Source organism: Asterias amurensis, chromosome 19 (genome assembly GCF_032118995.1).
Source record: "Asterias amurensis chromosome 19, ASM3211899v1".
Classification (NCBI taxonomy): Eukaryota; Metazoa; Echinodermata; class Asteroidea; order Forcipulatida; family Asteriidae; genus Asterias; species Asterias amurensis.
Window position 1 is genome coordinate 10,101,380 of NC_092666.1, and position 22,613 is coordinate 10,123,992.

General features: G+C 39.0%; 1 protein-coding gene and 1 long non-coding RNA gene across 2 annotated transcripts in view; both read left to right on the plus strand.

Moving 5' to 3' along the window:
• The window catches only part of LOC139951838 (uncharacterized), a 102,750-nt gene extending 93,325 nt beyond the window's left edge, over positions 1 to 9,425 (plus strand). Inside the window, exons 14-20 of the mRNA XM_071950906.1 lie at positions 4,468 to 4,830; positions 5,586 to 5,921; positions 7,395 to 7,484; positions 8,024 to 8,146; positions 8,536 to 8,563; positions 8,865 to 8,962; positions 9,232 to 9,425. Coding sequence (XP_071807007.1) covers positions 4,468 to 4,830; positions 5,586 to 5,921; positions 7,395 to 7,484; positions 8,024 to 8,146; positions 8,536 to 8,563; positions 8,865 to 8,962; positions 9,232 to 9,425 — 1,232 coding nt within the window. The remainder of the gene's footprint in view (positions 1 to 4,467; positions 4,831 to 5,585; positions 5,922 to 7,394; positions 7,485 to 8,023; positions 8,147 to 8,535; positions 8,564 to 8,864; positions 8,963 to 9,231) is intronic.
• An 8,516-nt stretch (positions 9,426 to 17,941) lies between these two features.
• Positions 17,942 to 22,363, plus strand: LOC139951764 (uncharacterized). Its single transcript, XR_011787839.1, has 3 exons — positions 17,942 to 20,451; positions 20,999 to 21,198; positions 21,780 to 22,363. It is a non-coding gene; the product is annotated as an uncharacterized lncRNA (long non-coding RNA).
• Positions 22,364 to 22,613: the final 250 nt, after the last annotated feature.

Genomic DNA, 22,613 nt, shown 5'->3' on the forward strand with positions numbered 1-22,613 from the left:
AAAGTGTTTCCCTTGATTGACTGCCGATTGCTCCAAATACGATACACTGAACTACGGCATCATCTGAAAGGCCTATTTCCAATGTTGTTAGATTGCCATGGTCTTGATTAAACTCCACAGTCTTGTTCTTGAACGAAACCACTTTACCACATCCTGCAATTTAAACACTTTCTGCGTTTTTCAACACAACAAACCATTGGTCATAACATGGTTGAATCAATGTACCATTCGCATACCGAGCCTTGCATTCTAATTCTACGTCTTCACCTTCAAAAACTAAGACGACTGGTGGCATGTCTATCGTGATGGGCCAAGAAAAGATGACATCTATTCAAAATCAAATCATTGAACAATTCTTCAAATATAGTTTACACCAGGTTATAGCATTGATAACGCTTTTATTTTTTACATTCGTTTTATCGGCAGTCGCCAGACACACAAGGCCTTAAGGTCACTTCAAGGTGTGGGCTACAATTATTTTATTTCAGAGGCCGTTGCCACCTACTCCCGGGCTGAAACAGGGTTGCCCCTTTACAGTCCATACAGATGAAGGCATGAGTATCATCCATCAGAAGCCTGGCCGGTAGAGCAGAAAGCACTACTTCCCCAACTTTACGAAGCAATCATGATTAGGTGTCATGTTTAAGGACACAAGTGTCACGACCGGGACTCGAACCAACACTCTGCTGATCAAACACCAGAGCTTGAATCCGGTGCTCTTAACCGCTATGCCATGACACACCACCACTTTCGTTTTTTAGTGCACGTTTTTGTCTTAGACACTGCATCAACATTTATTTCTGTTGAGGTTGCTTCTCAAATAAAAACTAATACTATTTTTAAAGTTTTATCGACACTTATGCTTGTCGAGTTCTTCTTTTTGTCGACTTACCTTGAAACACAATTCCAACAACTAACAAGACTGGTGAACTTCTCAGTAAATGCGCCTCCCATTTGTTGAATAGCTATTGACCACTGCGAAAACGTTGTTGGATAACAGCTCACTTTGGTATTATGTAAAAGGTTGTTTTAACTCATGACAATAAAAAACATCTCGTAATTCAACAGTACACTGAGAAAACACAACTGAGCAAAACTGATGGATCGAAACAAAAATTGACATCTCTTCAAGCCAGAAGTGGTGAAGTTCTTCCTTTTGGAAACATGCGGAATATTTACCTTATAAAAGAGAAACAACTGTCAATCTCCTTCTGTGAGTATTGGTTCCACTATCTTTATAATCTCCCCTTATTAAACAAAACAGCTCAGCAACCAACTGTTTTCAGGCTCAAGGGCTGTAAAAGGTTTCGCTTTTCTTTCTTATATTTTTTAAAACACAGAAGGTAGAACAAAAAGGTTCACACGGTTGTCAAAAAACAAAAAAGAAAGACACACACCTTCAAGCAAAACTTTCATCACGTTGAGAATCATTGGGTTACAATTACCGTTATACGACCGTGTCCTTTTTGTTGCTTACTCGGACCCTGCTATATAGGACGTTTGACAATAAGTGAGATTTTAAAATTGTTACAATAATGTGCTTGATCACAAGTTACCACTTAAATTTGAATTCCTCAGACTAGTGAGACAGTTGTTATGTCACATGATTGTGGCAAGCATGTTTGCGTAGTTACGTAAGAGACAGTGAACACCCATACAACAGGATTCTGAACAACAGCATTGTATGACTAAGTAAGTCATTGTATCACTCATTATTCAAATCTAACTCGCAGTAATGGCTTGATGTTACACTGATGGCTCATATCATACACCACCATTCTCTTTCTACACAAAGTTTTCTCAGTCCATTTTTCACATAATTTTCACATTTTTTCCAGGCCGTGGTAAGCATATAGGATGCGTTCAATTGCTTCCCCGGGTCGATCCGCGGTGCTCATCATTCAGGTGAGCCCCTAACAAGAGCTAATCAAAATTGGTCACTCACCCTCTCGTGGGACGCCATGCACCTCAGACCAGCCCCAAATTAGTGACCCGTTCCACACGCAGGGCACTGGAGTCTCACCCGGGTGAGCCCCTGGAATGACGTCAAAGCTATTCGAACGTACTGGGGGCAGATCGGGGTTTGACCCGGTGTGGCGGTTTCAACTTTCCGCCGTGTTCAGTTTTTCGAATGACCAAATACGGTAACATTACGTCATGCGATGCCCGCGCACAGCAAGCGAAATAAAGTAGTCCATTTATAGTGCCGTATTGAGTCATCCGTACACTCTCCGGTAGCTGTCATGGCGGCGTCCACGAGTACAACGAGCGGCGAACGCGTGGATCATATGAGAGAACTTGGTGTGAAGACCAAGCAAAATATCCTGTATTAAACCAGTGGCACAAGCAGTGTTGTACAGATGAATTGCTGTTAAGATGGGGCAAGAGAATATGTGACTAAACAGAAAAGAATCGTAGTAGAAACAATTTGGGGTCACTGAGAAAAACTGAAAACTGAACACGCCGGAAAGCTAAAACCGCTCGAACAACGTGCTGAAATGTCCGGCTACGTCACCCGGAAAACTGAACACGGCGGAAGACTGAAACCGCCACACCTGGATAGGCTAATCGAATGTACCCATAGGAAACGACCGGTGATTTTTTTGTCTAGCCATTTCCAGAATCACTGTCAACAATGGAACACGTTCTGGCACAAGAAAGGTCATTTTTTGCCTGATTTCAAAGATTCTTTTTTGAGCACGTTTCAAGCCAGTTACATGAGGGGGACACGTGGACAGTCGTTCCCACACCCTGTCAGTATAATAAAAACGCTATAAGTGAGCAAATGGATGGGTGTAATTACACTTATCGAAAAGGGCTTCAAATGAAACTTGAAAACGGAATTTTACAAGCAAGAAATGCTGTGGTTTCCAGCCCATGTTTCCACTACCCGCAACTGACCACTTTAATAAACAACATTTTGTATGGTTGTTTAATTTGCAACGGGAATAGCTTACACTATGCAAATTTTGATAGGACACACTTTAACGGGTACAATCGTTTGCATTATTAAGAAGGAAAGTAAATTTTTCTGTATATTATAATCCCTTGCTTTGAAAGGAAAACAACGAAACTTTCCTTTCCCTTGAAACCAGAAAACCGTTGATTAAGGAGCAGGAGTAATTATTTTTAGAGTAAAACAGAAATGGAAACTAGAATGTTCTACTTTCGAAAGAAGATTGACAGTCGTTTTTTTTACAAGGAGTGCGCAAAACAAGAACTTGATCACAAATTCTGGCTGACAAAACACACGTACATTATTTTGCAATCGACCAGTAATTCACAAACTCAGCTGATTTGCCATTTATATATACTGCTTCTGGTCACATATGCTTTGAAAAACGCAGTGTTTTTTAAAGGGTAGTCTCGACGTAGGCCATTTTCTCTCTAAACACTTTCATGCCTACCCTAACTGTGAAATCCAAATCGTAATTTCCAGCAATCAATCTGGGTTTGATTTACAAGAGAGACTTGATGTTGTTAAAGATATGATTTAAAAGCAGATTATATCATGTAGGCTAATATTATAGGTTCTAACAGTTATTCGCCAAAATTGTCACAATGACAATATAACTAATCACAAAATGGAGAGAGGAGTTACTCTGAAGTTCTCAGTCTTGCTTGTTATTGGAAACATATTTCAAGGTAAGTCGACATAAGTAGAACTCGTCAAGCTTATAGCCGGCCTCAGGTCGACCTACGATTTCCATGCGCCCACAACAAACCGTCGGTAACGCGCAGACAAAAATAATTATGCTCAGTTCCAACAACTGAGAAATCGTGCGCCTGCCATTGGTTCCCGACCGTCGGGAATACGTCGCACAAGTTGAACTTGTTCTACTCTTGCGACTGTTAATTTTTTTTCTAGCGGCGACTGTTTTAAATTGTCTAAAAAATCATCGCCAGTTACGCTCAGGTCGTAAAAAAATCGCCGACTGAAAAGCTCCCGATGGTCTTTGATCCGATCCTGAAAAGTCAGTCACCGACTGTTTTTTGTTGACGCAAGGTCGACCCGGTGCCGGCTTAAGTGTCAAGATATATTGAGATATTGCGCATAAAAATACCCGAAAATAAAGATTTTTCGTTGTAGTGTCGAAAAACACCATTATAAAACAAGAGCATTCTTATGATCTTCACCTGTGGGAAACAACTTTAAAGCATAAGAATAAACTATAAATAAATAGTAAACTTGCGGGTACAACCATGTGTAAATCTCTTAGGGTGAGTGTTGGCTCTGAGAAGAGCCGGTTCGAACAGTATACTCTGCACTTCTTCAGGAGAAAACCGGCTCTTCTCAGAGCAACACTCACCCTAAGAGATTTACACATGGTTGTACCCGCAAGTTTACTATTTATTAATAGTTTATTCTTATCTCTCCACACCGTGCAAAGCTTCAAACAATACTAACTTTGAAGCATTGTTCAATCCTCGGGTTCAATTTATTGTATTTCTTTGTTTGTTGAACAGGTGTCATCTCTTCTGGGGCCATCACTATAGACATGCCACCAGTCGTCTCAGTTTTTGAAGGCGAAGACGTTGAATTAGAATGCAAGGCTCGGTATGCGGATGGTACATTGATTCCAGCGTGTGATGAGCGACATGGGTTATTCCGATGGTCATTAGTAAGTAGGTTGGGAAACATGCCAGGTGATGAAATTGCACGATGTGGTAGAGTGGCATCGTTCAAGAACAAGACTGTGGAATTTAATCAAGACAGTGGCAATCTAACAATATTGGATATAGGCCTTGCAGATGATGCCGTGTTTGAATGTTTCGTGTATGGACCACACATCAGTCATACAAACACAACAAGAGTCGAAGTAAAAAAGGGTAAGTGTTACCTCTAAATTATTGAAATTTACGACAATGGAACCTTCAAATAAAATGTACGGCAGGGTCACATTTTTATTGTTGAACGGCGGCAAACCAATAAAACGGACCTTTGTCTGGAAAACAAGTTCACCAACTAAATTAGGATATAAAGTAAGGCAACAATTTTCCCAACAAAGAATGTTCGAATTTTCTTTATAGTTAACATTACATTGGACACTTTCGGTAAACAGTAATGTCAAAGGCCCACACTTCGTGTATCACAACTTCTATATAAAATAACAAACCTGTGGAACTTTATAGGCTAAATCGGTCATCGGAGTCAGGAGAAAAAAAACAGGAAAACCCACCCTTGTTTCCGCACGTTTCGCCGTGTCATGACATGTGTTTAAAATAAATCCGTAGTTCTCGATATCGAGAATTGATATTGTTTTAATGTTTTCTCAAAAAGTAAAGGATTTCATGGAATAATATTTTAAGAGAAGTCTTTCACAATTACCTTCTGTAAACCCTGTAAGTTATTTGTAAAGCTGTGAACATTTAATTTTTGTTCTGTTCCTGTAAATGTTTAAGCCTACCCATATATTTTGTGTTTTCTAAAACTGCTACCAATTTGTCATGAAGGTTGGGTTGTAGTAGTATTTCAAACGATTTTCTTATTTCAAGCCGATTATAATGACAAAAGGAAATTGTTGCCTAAGAGTTTGTTCTATCATTGGGAACGTCGTTTTTAATTATAACCCTTTTTTTTAAAGCTAATTTTGGTGTTCAGGCAGAAAACATTCTTACTCCTGGAGAAGGGGAGGATGTTTCATTGCCGTGCTCTGTGATCGACAGCGGCACAACTGATCAAAGAAGTTTCACCTTTGAGTGGTCACTCAACAACGCCATACTGCAGTCGTGCAATCCATCAGGCGAGGTCATTTATTCCGTCGACCAGACGGGAAAGTACGCGCTTCATCACGGCAAGACAAGCTGTAATCTTACGATTATCAACTTGAGCTTGAAGGACGAAGGAAGATACCAATGTGACGTTCGTGACTCCTTCTATAACCAGTCCAACTACAGTTCTACAACAATTGTCGTTGCGTGTAAGTTTACAAAGTGTTTATTAAATGTCATGTAAAGCAAGTTGTAATACCGGGTCGACATGACGCAAAGTATAGACAATTTACAAGAACATTTGTTTATATTAATCTTGTTTTTTTCTTGTCGTTCTCCTTTGCAGATCACAATGAGCCAGCAACAATCACATCAACGGCAATTGTTCTTGCTTGTAAGTACAATTTAAATGCAATTTGATTCGTACAGAATTTGAGATGATATACAATTTTAAAAAGGTAAATTTGCATGCTATTAAGTGTTTAAATTAATGAATAAGTTCTTTATGATGATTTTAAATTTATTTAAACTTATTTTACAATTAAAGCTGAACCATTATCAACGACAGCAACAAACTACATGAGAGATGTTGGATCGACTAAGTTCAAAACAACACAGAGTGAGTTAAACTGCTACATTAATGGCCTAGTGATTGAGTAACATTGTGTCAGAAGATCGAGTGCATATAGCCCCGATACCAAAATTAATTGCCCCAATACAACCATTACGCCTATATAAATAATATTTAATAATAGCCGTAACGCCAATGGTAGCCTATAACATAGGGAGCCCGGACTTGTGTCGGTGGCACCAGTCTACTTTGAAGGGACACAAGACACTATTGGTAATTTTCAAAGACCAGTATTTTCACTAGGTGTATCTCAACATAATTATGCATAAATTAACAAACCTGTGAAAATTTTAGTTTAATTGGTCGTCGAAGTTGCGAGATAATAATGAAAGAAAGCACACCCTTGTCACACGAAGGTGTGTGCTTTCAGAATGCTTGATTTCGAGACCTCACGCCAGAGGTCTCGAAATCAATTCAATTATTTTACTGAGAAATAACTTCCTTCTCAAAAACTACGTTACTTCAGAGGGAGCCGTTTCTCTGAAGTAACTTTTGTACAATCAACTTCTTTTCAATGCTTGTTACCAAGTAAGTTGTTATGCTAACAATTATTTTGAGTAATTACCAATAGTGTCCACTGCCTTTTAAGTTGGTGGCGCAATCGAAAATTAACTTAAAGTTATTTTTACCAAATTCAGTCTCTATCAATGATCACATGGGATGAATAAAGCAATAATCTGTATTGATTCTATATTAAGGAAAGTGTGTCAAGAATACTAGTATGATTCTAAACAAAACATAGTCTCAAAAACTATTTAATTCTTATTTTTTCTCTCACTTAGGCAAGTCAGGGCACCCCCCCCCCCCCCATAATAAAAAATATACAGATTTGGAGAATACTGAGCATCTGCATTAATACAATGTAAACAGTCATAAGTCTACAGGAAAAAAAGCAACATATCTCATTTTAGTATCAAATAAGTTGGGAAATCGGGTCAATAACTTTTCTTATAAGAAAGATGTAAAGTTTTACAACTGCTAATTTTCACGAACGATTTTTTTAATGATGACTTTTTAGTAACTTTTTTCTTTCTTTTTTCGGCAGTTACAGCTGAACCGTCATTAATCACAACATTGCCAGCAGAAACAAACTTTAATGGAGGTGTGAAATCTAAAATCGTGACACTGAAAACGGGGCAAGGTGGGTCAACTTTGAATCACTTTGAAGTATTTTGTTCAAGAAGATCGAAAAACAAAACAAGTTTTGTCAATCTCTTTGTCATCAGCACTAATCTCAGATCATGATGTGATTTTGTGACCTTTCTAAAACTTGTTTACATTGTACTTTACGCTGCTATTTGTAATTTATCTTGTTTGTATTTGTGTGGGGTGCTGGTTAAGAGCATATAATTCAAGTTCTTGTGGTTAAGTCATCGGAGTGTGGGTTCGAATCCCGGTCACGACAGTTGTGTCCTTGAGCAAGAAGCTTTACTATATAATTGCTTCTCTTCACCCAGGGGAATAAATGGGTACCTGCGAAGGTACCGGTTTGATATTGTGAATGAAAAAGCATTTGTATTGCTATGGTTGCACACAATAGGTTGTATACTCCCAGGAAGCTGAGAAAGTTCAAAGGATTGTTGGCCCAACGACCAGTGCACTATTAAATGTAAAGCGCATTGAGACGGGTAAAGTGAAAGGCGCCATAAAAAGTTGTTATCATTAATTGTTATTATTAAGGGTCTGGAGATACTCCGTTGGAATCTGCTCGGAAAGATGCTGTTTTGATCACAGCAGTGTCATCTGGACTTTTCCTGGTCGCAATAAGCCTGCTGGTTGTCGCATCAAGGCTTCGTAAAGACCGTAAGGACCTGTCATATTTAGTGATTTAGGGATCTCGAAAATTAGAAAAGTATAGTTTAAAAAGAAATGTCAGCAGAAAATCATTAAAAGTCTTTAACACGCATTAAAATCCATACATTGAGCCACAATACATAAGGAGTTGAACATTTATGGCGTGGGGTAAAGGTCCCGGTCAAGGGCCCCTGATGGGGTCCAGGGCAAGGCCCTTTGGCGGGGTTCAGGGGCTGGAGCCCCTATAGCCGTTTAGTTTAAAGCATATCTCGTTGGCTTATTCTATAAGCCGTCCTTGATACTAAATGGTTATCTCTGGTTCAGAGAGAGGGAAAACATAGTTATTATCACAACTTTAAAAACACTTTAACCCCAATGTCTCTGTTTCCCCCCCCCAGGTCATACTGCTGTCCATATCAATCAAACGTAAGTAACTCTACATTTAGTGCAACATCCATTTATTTATTTATTTATTTATTTATTACTATGTAACAAAAAAAAATCATTTGGGGGGGGGGGTGGCATATCATCCGACTGATACGTTTGACTGTTTGTTTGTTTGGTGAAGATAAAGCAAGAGAAGGAATTTTAAAATTAAGGAAGAGGTTACACATGGGTGGGGGGGGGAAGAAAAACTTAATTAACGCCAGAATGTTTAGATAATATTCTCCCTTCATTTTTACTGGGCAAACTTAAAATTAAACAACACAGTGTTTTTTAAAAACAGCAATGATGCGAACAGAGCTACTGTGACCTTCAGAAGAGCTCCTTCACCAGGAAGCATACAAATTGGACCCAATCTGTCAAGCAGATTTGAACAACGAGGTAAACAAATCTCAATAAATAAACAATTTTGTTAAATATGCTTTTATATATTTTTATTATCTTTATAATTTTTTTAAAGTGTGGAATAAAAGCCAATGAGCCGTTTCTCACAATGTTTTATACTACCAACCTCTTCCCATTACTCGTTATCGAGTAAGGTTTTATAATTTGTTAGAGTAATTACCATCAGTGTCCACTGTCTTTAAAGGAAACCTTGTCATATGTAGCCAGAATTTCTTTTAGAAGTGTTCTTTTTGCATTTTTATAAGATGCAGAAACAGCCTATGCAGAAGTTGGAGAGATTGGCGACCATGCAACATCGACAACCGATAATCACAATGTCATAACACACACGTATGCCGAGTCGAGGCTGAATTTGGCTGAAATTGAGGATGAAGCACCAAGCCCGCCCCCACCGCCTCGTGGGATTTTGTATCCACCACTTCATTGGCTGTGGCAATGAGTAATATTAGGCACATTAAGAGTCAGTTCAGGTAAATAATTGACATAGTTGCTCACGGTCAAAAAATGATTTTGTTTTTATACTTTGTGGGTGGAAGGGCCTTGGGGTGCAAGTAAACAAATTTGCATTTTCAATTCTATATATATAGCCCGTTGCCATGGTTACGGCTCATTTGGTTTTTTGGCCATTTTAGGCCGATTTGGGGGTCTGAAAAACTGGTTTTTAGCTCATATTTACAACTCCACCCCACCAAAATGCAACATTATTTCCAAAAACCTTTTATATCACTACAAAGAATCATCCTTGGCCTTCCTTGAGAAAAAAGATTATTGCTTTAAATATCACCCTTGTGCTATTTTTGCATCATGCATTACAGTATGTTTTTAGAACTTGCAAAATCGGAATTTTTACCCTATTTTTGGACCCCAAAATGTCAACTTGCCAGGGGTCTCAGATTTTCCTTTCGGCTGTGATTAGGGCCAACATTGGTCTTTCCATATCTGGTGTCAAAAACTTGGGCAATTGTATCCTGTTGTGACAGTACTGCCTCAAATCTAGACTTTTTTTCCCCAAAACGTGAAAAATGCCTTTTTAAGGGTCTTTTTCACATAATATCGACATACGTGTCCACGGTAAAAAAAAGGAATATTTTTCTTATACTTTGTGGATGGTAGGGACTTGGGGTCCAAATAAACAACATTAACATTTCAAATCATAATATAACACGTTGCCATGGTAACAGTTCATTTGTGTTTAGGCCACTTTAGGCCGATCTTGGGGTATGAAAAACTGGTTTTTTTTTTTAATATTTACAACTCCACCCCACCAAAAAACAAAAATATTTCATAAAACCTTTACATAACAACAAATTATCATCCTTGGCTTTACTTGAGACAAAAAAATATTGCTATAAATTTCACCCTTGTGCTATTTTAAGAACGTGCATAAGAGTATGTTTTTAGAACTTGCAAAATCAACATTTTTACCATATTTTTTGCCATCAAAATTTCATTTTTTTTCAGGGGTCTCAGAATATTTTCCTTTCGGTTTTGATCAGGACCAAAATTTGTCTTTTTATTTCTGGTAAGAAAAACTCGGGCAATTGTATCCTGATGTAACAGAACTGCCTCAAAAATAGACCCTTTTCCCCGAAAACATAGAGAAATGCATTTTGAAATATTTGCTTCATTTTGAATTTATAACATGAAGAAGTTAGTAATAATTCCATCAATCTGGAAGCTTTTCATAAGCACTCTGTAGGCTTAGTGCATTACCAAACATTGATCAGGACTTGTTGATGACCTAAATCTTATAATAAGATCTTGCCAAACTTTTCCAACACTTTTAAGCGGGCTTTTTAATTTCCCACATTTGTGTTGGACATGATTGGATGCTCCAAACCATCTGCCTCAAGCACAGAAACTATATGTTTATGATCTCTATCTCTATGAAAAGTTTTACATTTGGTAGCAGGCAGGGACCAAGGAGAGTAGGCCCTGTATTAAAGACAACTTGTGGAGAATGCTCATCGCACTCTACTTGCAATGGGAATCATACCTGTACAATAGGTAAAGTAGCCAAATCAAGAACTCTCAGTGGCAAAGCATTGGTTGTTTGGTTGGATACCATTATGTTTAAATAAAAACTTTGTATTCATTACTCATAGGGCATGGAAACAGTGCCAGATTTTTAACAAGCATGCATTGTTTTTGGAAAAATTACTATACTTAAGGCATGATCAGTCACAACAGGATACAATAAAAACAGTGTTTCTACCCAGAAGACATGAAAACACCAACAACAACCGAAAGGGAACACTTTCAAAAAAAGAGGCGCTATTCACAAAACATTGTTTTATGCAATGTCAAGAAATATGATTGGGGCTGGGCCGGGCAAATTGCAAAACTAAGGTCATCAACAGTTCCTGATCAATGTTTGGTAATCCACTAGTGCTTAGGTAAAGCTGCAAGATTGATAGAACTATTACTTTTTAATGTTAGAAATTCAATATGAAGAAAAAACAATTCAAAATGCATTTTTCTGTGTGGGGAAAAAAGTCTATTTTTTAGACAGTACTGTTAACATCAGGATACACTTGCCCAAGTTTTTCTTACCAGAAATAAAAAAGACAAATTTTGGCCCTGATCAAAACCGAAAGGAAAATATTCTGAGACCCCTGAAAAAAATGAAATTTTGAGGGCAAAAAATATGGTAAAAATGTTGATTTTGCACGTTCTTAAAATACCACAAGGGTGAAATTTATAGCAATATTTTTTTGTCTCAAGTAAAGCCAAGGATGATACTTTGTAGTGATGTAAAAGGTTTTATGAAAATTTTTTGTTTTTTGGTGGGGTGGAGTTGTAAATATTAACTAAAAAAACAGTTTTTCATACCCCAAGAACGGTCTAAAGTGGCCTAAACACAAATGAACTGTTACCATGGCAACGTGTTATATTATGATTTGAAATGTAAATGTTGTTTATTTGGACCCCAAGTCCCTACCATCCACAAAGTATAAGAAAAATATTCCTTTTTGTTTTTACCGTGGACACGTATGTCGATATTATGTGAAAAGACCCTTAAAAAGGCATTTTTCACGTTTTTGGGAAAAAAGTCTAGTTTTGAGGCAGCACTGTCACAACAGGATACAATTGCCCAATTTTTTGACACCAGATATGGAAAGATCAATGTTGGCCCTAATCACAGCCGAAAGGAAAATTTTCTGAGCCCCCTGGCAAGTTGACCTTTTTGGGTCCAAAAATAGGGTAAAAAGGCCAATTTTCCAAGTTCTAAAAACATACTGTAATGCATGATGCAAAAATAGCACATGGGTGATATTTAAAGCAATAATTTTTTTTTCTCAAGGAAGGCCAAGGATGATACTTTGTAGTGATACAAAAGGTTTTCTGAAATAATGTTGCATTTTGGTGGGGTGGAGTTGTAAATACGAGCTAAAAACCAGTTTTTCAGACCCCCAAATCGGCCTAAAATGGCCAAAAAAAACAAATGAGCCGTAACAATGGCAACGGGCTATATATAGAATTGAAAATGCAATTTTGTTTACTTGCACCTCAAGGCCCTTCCACCCACAAAGTATAAAAAAAATCATTTTTTGACCGTGAGCAACTATGTCAATTATTTACCTGACCTGACTCTTAAGAGATAATAACACTTACACTCCAACTCCTTCCTGTGTACTATGGTAGGCCATTCTTTCTGAACTTACTACGTGATCATGTTTTAAAATATGTTGAAAATGACAATTCCACGGAGCCCCTCAAAGGCACTGGACACCATAATTGTCAAACACCAGTCTTCTCACTTGGTGTAGGCTACTCGACATAATTACGCCTATGCATAAAATAACAAATAAGTGAGAATTTGAACTTAATTGGTCGTCGAAGTTGCGAGAGAATAATGAAAGGAAAAAAACACCCTTGTCACACAAGTTGTGTGCTTTCAGATGCTTGAATTCAGCTAAGGTCTCGAGTTACAAATTCAAATTAGTGAGAAATTACTTCTTTCCGAAAAACGACGTTACTTCTCAGAGGGAGCCGTTTCTCACAATGTTTTATACTACCAACAGCTCTCCATTGCTCGTTACTAAGTAAGTTTTTATGCTAACAATTTTTTTTAGTAAATTACCATGTGTATATTTAATTTAGGTCTATATGTGTTAAGGAAGTTTCATTTAAAAAAATAACTTACCATTAACAATGGCATACTGGTTTAATAATAAATGATAATAATGACAACTTAAAAGGCGCCGGTATCCGCCATGACTGACGCTCATGGCGCACGAACAAAAAGAAAAGAACAACAAATTAATCACAAAAACGTGAGGAAAACAGGTGGGTTTTTAAGCAGGATTTAATTACAGACAATGAAGAAGACTGACGAATTTCAAGGGGTAGATGGGAGCAGCATGTGAAAAGGACCGATCTCCCCAAGAGTGACTGGTGCGGGGAACAGTCAGTTGCAGGGCGCTGCTTGAACGAAGGCTACGTGACGGTAGATGTCGACTGATGATGTCTGTCGTGAATTTCCGGTGAATTTCCTTGAAGTGACTGGAAAATGAGAGTGTTTACACACATAATTCTGGCAGAGTTTTTTTTTCTTGATGCCCCTCAAACTCGAATCAACTTTTAAGACAGTGGAGAAACAAGCTGACAACGGTCAGCACTGGAAGCGATTTTTAATCCCTACGACAGCTTTAAAGGCACTGCACACTATTGGTAATTACTCACAATAATTGTTAGCATAAAAACTTACTTGTTAACAAGCAATGGAGAGCTGTTGATAATAGAAAACATTGTGAGAAACGGCTCCCTCTGAGGTAACGTAGTTTTCCACGAATTTGATTTCAAAACCTCAGATTTAGATTTTGAGGTCATGAAATCAAGAATCTGAAAGCACACAACTTCGTGTGACAAGGTTTTTTTTTTTTCATAGTTATCTCGCAACTTCGATGACCAATTGAGCTCAAATTTTCACAGGTTTGTTATTTTGTGCAAATGTTGAGATACACCAAGTGAAAAGACTGGTCTTTGACAATTACCAAAAGTGTCCCGTGTCTTTATGTTGTGTCATTTTAGAATCCACTTTCACCTGATTACCAATTCCTAAACTAAAATTCAAACCATGTTTATTTGGCAGTGTGCCTACAGAATTACGGTATTCGCAGCTCAACGTGATCGATTATACGAAACTGTTTCTTTTTTGCCATTGAAAGTTATTCATATTTTTTTTAATTTCAACAGCAATAGATTTTCCAATATATTTTTGTCCGACTGTTTCGCCATTTTGGTTAAAAAATACATAGGATATACAAAACACTAGTTTCGTGTTATTGTTACGTTTTCCTGATGTCAATTAATTATAAATATTTTCTAGTATCTGTCGAACTTGTGTCAAGTGGTCGAACGTTGGCGGAAATAACTTATAGTTCAATAGCCTTGCTCAAGGCAGTCGCATTATTCGCTCCGAAAAGACGCAGCTGTAAACCCACCGGCCGTATACCCTGTGCATGGTGTGTGCGATCACACCGAATGACCAACCCGTATACACACTGTCACATCGCACGAATACTGTTCACACAAGTCATCGCACTCGTACACCACTAACCGCATGCGGAGGCCGTCAGGCCGACAGCCTTGTCGGATCTGTATCTTCCCGTTTTAATGTGTTGTATTGAAAAAATTCCAATAGTGGACGAAATTGGGGGGGCTCGAGGATATGCTAGTATGCAGCTCATGAATATGTATATCGTTCGTCAGACCTATCAGACAACACAGGATGCGAGGCAAATGAATTATTCATTTTGACGTCCAATCACGCACTTCCCTTATCACGACCTTTGGACCCTATCATGCGTCTGTGGTGGTGGTGTGTGAGGTAAACATGTCTCGTCTTTCGCGGGCATTATGGTAATGAGCTGACCGTGGGAACTCTTCGCTTATTATAGTAATGAGGTCAGTGGCTTCAACACAGATCCTACAAGGCTGTCGGCCTGACGGCCTCCGCATGCGGATAGTGTACGGGGGCATCGTGTCGTGCGATGTTACGCACAGTGAATACGGGTGGGTTTTACGCACAGTGAATACGGGTGGGTTTTTATACAGCGGCGGTCTTTTTTCGGAGTGAATAATTCGACTGCCTTGAGCAAGGCTAATAGTTCAATGGTTATTGTGAACGAGTAACGGGAAAATAACGCAGGAAACACCTGGGACGTGTACAAATAGAACATAATAAAACCGTAAAACAATGCACAAGACAAATTCTCAACCTAAATCATGTGACGACAACTATGTACCATGGCGTCACCGTTTTCGAGATGTCAATTCCATCTGAGAGAAAAAAAGAAAAGAAAAAAAAATCAGCAGAGTGAAGTTTAAGGCAGCCTTTGGTATTACCCATCAAATATACCGTATGATGACATAAGCCCTACTCTTCAAACATATCAAAACGTTCACGATCTATGCAAAACTTGACGAAAGTTGTGGATAAGTGTATAAAAATGCAACTGAAAATTTGCGATGGACCAGTCGTGTATTTGAGTAGGTTAAATTGGTACATAACAATGTTGTTGTTACCATGAGTTTTGTGTGTACTTGGGGAAGAAGCACTGCAGCTTGATAATGTAAAGTGACATTCATGAGAAACAATCACCTTCCAAGGAATGTGTTTTTTAGAGAGAGAGGATACAAAAACAAATTTAAACAGAGCTGTTAGTATCAATGTGTACAAAAGGTTGATCTTAGTGATGAATAATATTAAAAACAGTAAGTGCAGTTGTGTTTGCTTTCATTTCATTATTCAATGTTTTCTTTTCCTCTCTTCTTGTTTTTGTTAAAAGTGCACACTTAAACTCAGACTGCAGGCCCTATAGCTGTCTATTTCCGCAAGGACAAGACAGGTAGGTCACTGCAGCTCCAGTGATTCCGTTGGGTACAATGATAACGTGCTGTGAAATGAACTTTCCATAGATGCCCAAACAGGACACAGCTGTCACGTCCGCAATAGAATTTGACTGCTTATCTCTGTGAAATGAATGAGCTCATTCACGAGCCTCGAAGTGAGACGTCACGATCTTCGTGACAACTCAAACATATTGCTTTCTTGGATTATTGCCTCTTGAGGGCGCTGTTTGCAGCCTGGCTTTTACTTAGGGGTGCACCCACAGACGTAAAGAACCTTAGGTTCTTTATGTCTGTGGCATGGGTGCACCCCACCAAATAATCTCCCATAGCACACAGTGAACAATGCTAAATATTCAAAAATACACGAAAAATACTTAAAATTCTCACGGCTTTTAACTTGAAAGGGAAAATTATTGATTGACTCTTGAACTTTTATTCTCCGTTCAATTTTATATGGGGAGTCCCGGGGCCCGTCGAGTTATTCTCCCTCCAAGTAAAAACACCCATTCACAGGTCTAATTTTCCAAACGTCCGAGCATCAATCTTGAAAAATGTCCCTACACCTCTACGCAAATAGGACCATTTATTTCAGGGCCTTGTCCTTCAAAATACCTCAAGCTGGAAGTCAACAACCCCCAGGTCACAATTTGGGCAACATTTTTACACTGAAACACTTTCTGGGGGCTCTCAAATCTGTCTAATATAGAATATTTTCAGGGCCTACAAAATATTAATGAGCTCTAGGCCCTGAAAATATTCTATATTAGACAGATTTGAGAGCCCCCAGAAAGTGTTTCAGTGTAAAATTGTTGCCCATTATATTTATTGTGACCTGGGGGTTGTTGACTTCCAGCTTGAGGTATTTTGGATGACATATGAGGCCCTGAAATAATGGTCCTATTTACTGTGTGCTATGGGAGATTATTGGTGGCATGGGGTGCACCCTTAGACTGGGCCCCTGTCTTTATCCTTACAGGGGCCGCGGCCGCTAGATCCAGTGTATCCATTGGATATAATTATATCATTTTGATAAAAGTGCAGTGACATGAGCTAGCTGCCCAAACAGTACACTACTCTCAAGTCCGCAAAAGAATTTGACTGCGGTTCTCTATGTGAAATGACTGAGGTCAAAAAATTTTTTGATGCTTGTCTCTGGCGTTATTCACGAATCTCGAAGTGTGACGTCAGATGTCAATGATGGGTGCGTTCGTTTAGCTTCCCCGGGTAGACCCCGGTGTGGCGTTTTTTTTTTCTTTTACTTTTTTCCAGGCAGGACGAACGTGGGCACACAATTACCCCACGTTCGTCCTGGAAAAGTCGCCTATTTTGTTTTCCAGTACGCACGTGTGCAGATGTTTACCCACGCTCCACCTGGAAAAAAACAGACGCATCATCACGTGAGGAGGAGCCTTCTCGTCGTGACGTCAGTGCACCTCGGGTCAGCCCCAATTGACCCTATCCACAAGCGGGGCTCTTGGGGTGGCCCGAGGTGCACTGACGTCACCACGGGATAAGGCTCACGTGATGATGTGTCTGTTTTTTTCCAGGTTCCAGGACGAACGTGGGGTAATTGTGTGCCCACGTTCGTCCTGGAAAAAAAAAAATACGCCACATCGGGGTCGACCCAGGGAAGCTAATCGAATGCACCCATATAGGGTGCGTTCGTTTAGCTTCCCCTGCGTCGACCCTGCTGTGCTCGCGGGTGAGCCCCGTCTCGCCCTCTCGTGGTGACGGCATGCACCTCAGTTCAACCCCAAGTGACCCACTCCACAAGCAGAGCACTGGGGGCTGACCCCGGTGAGCCCAGTCAAAGCTATTTGAACGTCGGGGCAGACCGGGGTCGACCCAGAAAAGCTAAACGAACGCACCCACTTTACCCACAGACATTACTTTGCGGTTCGTGGTTGATGTTAGCGCGCCCTCTTGTGTCATCATTCGCTCGGCCCCAGCGGCCAGTCTATCCAGGATCCAGGACCGCTGGGATTGGCTAATCGCTTGCACAGATTCTTGTTCAGGAAGTACGTCATGTGTACAGTGCATATGGCGCAGTGTGAGTGTGATGCATGATGGGACTGCGCATTATTAACCAATGACCGACAGTGCATGATACGTTTGCCCATCGAGCGAAGAGTAATCACACAGATACACCACGTATGTTCTGTTGTCGCTGTAAACGCGTCAGCTTAGAGCAAGTTCGAGTGTGCACAATGGTTAACTAAAGGTTGACCATTTTGACTCGAACCCAGGCTGGACGACCATTGGTTGACTACTGTGGTCGACCATTTGGAACCAGCCTCGAGACCATGGTTTCTTCACTGGTCCCAACAGCATGTTCCATTCTAACATAAGCGCAGAGGGGAACCAGTGACACTTTAGAGAAAAGGTGGAAGGTTGACTAGACTTGCTCCGAGTCGTTCGGGCGAGTACGTCATTTCGCATGTGCGTTGCTAGTCTGTGGTCGACCAATGGTGGACTAAATGTGCGCACTCGAACTTGCTCCTAGTTTCCACAAAGGGCCCGGATTTTGCGCGTGCGCACAGTCACACAAGCGGACCCCGCGTAAACAAACCCCGTTTAAAATGGCGTTTTATTAAAAATGCCTTTATTAAAAACAAAGCGTTGTTCGCTGCATAAGGGGATATTATAATATGTTATATACCCCCAACGTACAGCCCACAAAGTATTTTTTGACACCAACAAGAAACAAAGTCAATAAAAGAACGATCAGACCGGCAAATGTGTTACGTCTTTTTTAGTTTAGTAACAATTCTGTACACAACGTATAACGTCACTTAGTATCCCAGCGGGGTTTTGTCAAACAAATCATTCATACAAATACCAGTATGGGTCTGTCCTAAATATAAATGACTTACTCACAACTGGGCAAAACTTTTTTAATCAAGATTTCGTCGATATTGTAGGGGGGTTTTCTGACGATTTTGTCGCCACTGAAAGTATCGATTATAATGCATAACGGGTGGTTTTAGGGTCGACACTCACGAGTACTATTCTTTCAGCGTTGCGTGGTAATTTATTCGACTGTAAGGGATGAACTAATCGATTCCTTCTAAAGAATCGAAATTAACCAGCAGTGTCAAGTTCAAGGTTTATGGAGGACGATTTTTTAATCAAAAAATATTAAATTTAGGGTGAGTGCATCTAACTATTAAACATTACTCAAATAGCATTCAAACTTTTATAATGAGAAAAAATGTGTAAATTCAGTGACACATTAACAACTTATTTGGGATGGGTTTTGATCTGATTTGGGATGAACTAAGTTTAAAATATAAAGGCCTACAACAAGAATTTACAACATATAAACATTAAAAAGGCTGGAAGTGTTTACATAATTTGTTTTTTAAAGATGTTTTTAAAATTAATATTTTATGTAACAAATATTTTTATAGTTTTGGCCTCGAATTATTCTTTTGGATTTCTATAGCTCCTTCATTTAAACACAAACAAATTCCAACTCTTTATTAATTTTTGGCAGAAATTTGGCCTGCGAGGCGATTGAAAATGACATCTATGTAATGAAAATGACATCTATACTCAAGACCGTTGTTGAAACCCACTGGGTTCAGACAAGCCCAACAACGCAGAAAAAAAATAACTATGTACAATGTCCAGTGTGCTACAATCCCCTACACGTTGATTAAACCATGTGTTAATTGAACATACATTTTATACTAGGTACACCAAGTAACATTTAATACCACTTGCATGACCTCCAGCCCCCCCCCCCCCCACACCTCCAATTTTTTTTTCTTCAATTTATGTCTTAAGTTTGTGTAAGCATGGGGTCACTCATGTCATGGGGTGTGTTAAAGGAACACGTTGCCTTCAGATTTCACGAAATTTCACGTTTGAGGATGTTCTATATACTTATTAAGAGTTGTTCTTGCAATAAAACACATTTAATGTGCTATAATTAGTGAATGGTAATTAAAAAAACAAACACTGACCTCTGACCCCGAAACATGTCCCGCGAAATATATACGTTTTTCAAGCCGTCAAAACGATCGTCCGTTTATGCGCGATGAACTATACCCTGCAAGATATGTTAACAAAAATTTTACCACACAGGCGAAGTAGGATTCTACACTACTCATTGACCTCTGTGCATGAGTGTACATGTAATGTACATTATGTATGTGTGTATGTGTATGGTAGAGGGACATGAGCATGCAGTGTACATGTAATGTACATTATGTATGTGTGTATGTGTATGGTATGGTGTATGCTGGTACTCAGTTATTTTTGCATTGATTTAACACAGCGATGTGAAGAGTACCAGTTATATAGTGAGTAGAGTAGAGTAGAATCCTACTCGTACATGTACCATAGGAAATCTGTTCACATATCTTGCACCAATTGCGATGAACAGCAGTTAGGCTGGCGCCATAGGCAATGGCCTGGTAAACCTACCAGAAGAACACGAGGTAACATACCGTTCTCTACCTCGCGACGTTGTGTGAAATGTAAACACACCATTTTGCTGTCAAAATGGATCACCGAAAAACACAGATTCAGCTCAATGCTCTACGCAAAGAGATGATTGAAGACACGTCCAAAAAGAAGGAACGGACACCTCGCCAATCAGGGTAAGAATAATGTAGTGGGACATGGACTAGCCGACGAGAGAGAGAGAACGGACCGTGATTGTTTATATCCAATGCAATGTTAGTTATTATTAATTGAGGACATGACACGTAAATCACAGCCATGACAGCCGCAGCACCGAGTTGTGAGAGTACGTACATGTACTACGACGAGTTTACATGTAATTTTGTAGATCTATTCACTCGGTGCATAGCTGGGGGGTGGTGATTTGAGTCGAGTGTCCAGCGTACTAATGACTTGGCATAATTTACCCTAATTTACTTTGATGCTACAATTAAAAGAGTCGTTTATCTGGCTGGGAAGGGGAGGGCTTTTGTAAAAATTGTAGAAGTACATTTTACAAATAGTACAGATTTATTAAATGTTTTTTGTATGTTTTTAACAGTTTACCCAAAATATTGTACCCAAGTCGCTTCGTACCCATGGCAACCCGAATTCTTTCAAAGAAGTGTGACCTTTCAAACAATAAAAAATAAAATTGTCGAGAACTAATAAGTTATATCAATGGTTATCAATTTCTTGTTGAAGGTACTATGTGAGCAGATGCCAGGACTTGGCGTAAACATCTTGGAGACCTCTTTAAACCCGGCACCTCCAAGTCCACATCATCCACCTCCGCAAAGCTCTTGCCAAGCTGCTGTGTTTGTACCAACTGTAGGGAGATGCCAACACAACAGGAGAGGTCATGCTGCAAACAAAGGCCGGATGAATGCTTCTCAAACTTGGCAGTAAGAGACTGATTATTTCATACTGTCAATGGCATACTTGTTCAGTACCTACATGTGCATGTATAACAATATACACATGTACTGACAAAGCAGTCCAGTTTTGTTACGTGATATTTTGATCTGTCCCCCCCCCCCCAAAAAAAAAGGAAACAAAGTAAATGTGTTAACAAACATTTTATAAGGAAACACAAATTTAAGCTTTCATTCATTGTAGTTACTTGTAAACAGCCTCCTTCGCCAACGTTGCATTACCAAAAAACTTCACACTGAACAGCCACATCCCAAATTTTAATAACATCATGTGTTTGACCAGCAGCCGATTTCACAAAACTTTACGCAACTGCGTAAGTCCACTTGTGCAACGTTTATGGAGCAACTTGCGCCATTAACATGGCGCAAGTGGACTCACGCAGTTGCGTAAAGTTTCGTTAAATCGGCTGCAGGGAGATAATAACTTGCAAAAATGTCACTTTAATGAATCAACATCAAGTGCATGGGTTTTATATTCCATATACATGTACAAATAACCGATTTGTATTTTGTTAATTGTTTCAAAAATGTTGGTGTTTATATTTGGAAAGATCTTGAGGCACCTTGTTGTGGACCACCATTAGAGTTGGCACGACATCACAGGAATGACATTACACCAGGGGAGCATGATGTACACAACAAATGACTTTGCCACCCAGCCAGCCTTCACACACAACATGTGTTGTGTCAGAATGGTACTGGAAATAGAGTAACACTACCTATAGTTACTGTTTGTAAAATCAGGGATATATTTCCAGATAGTTTCAACTTTCATGTACACATGATTTATGCAAAACATGTTTAACAAATGGCAATATTTCCTGTTGTCAACAAGTAGATTCTTATTCCTAAATTAACACATGATGTCAATATTTAAACTTATTTTTTTTTTTGCACATTACTTATGTCAACAAATCATTGAATGTGATGTGAGCAGAGTTTGTTTTCATCACAACGACATATGATTAAGTTTAATTTGAAGTACATGGCCAATTGTTTTTACAAACATCATATTTATTGTATAATTATTTGAGATTTCGATATTTTGTAACAAAAAACACACTAGAACAACAAAATGCAAAAACATAAACAATCTGTATTCAAATAAATTTATCTGAAATATCTTTATTCTGTATTCATAAAGAGACATAGATTATAGATGCAACAAGTTTGATAAACACGGTGCCATTTCAATTTTTTAACCTTAACCCTTGCAAGTATATTTTGATTTCAAACCACATGCCTGTTATGAAATGCATGGTCAGAATGATGTTTTAACACTAGTCATATTGTTGACTAGCAGACCATGTTAGTTCGAATAAATAAAAGTTTTAAAGGAAAACCACCCAATTTCAAGTCATACTTGTGTTGATCATTCTATTCTA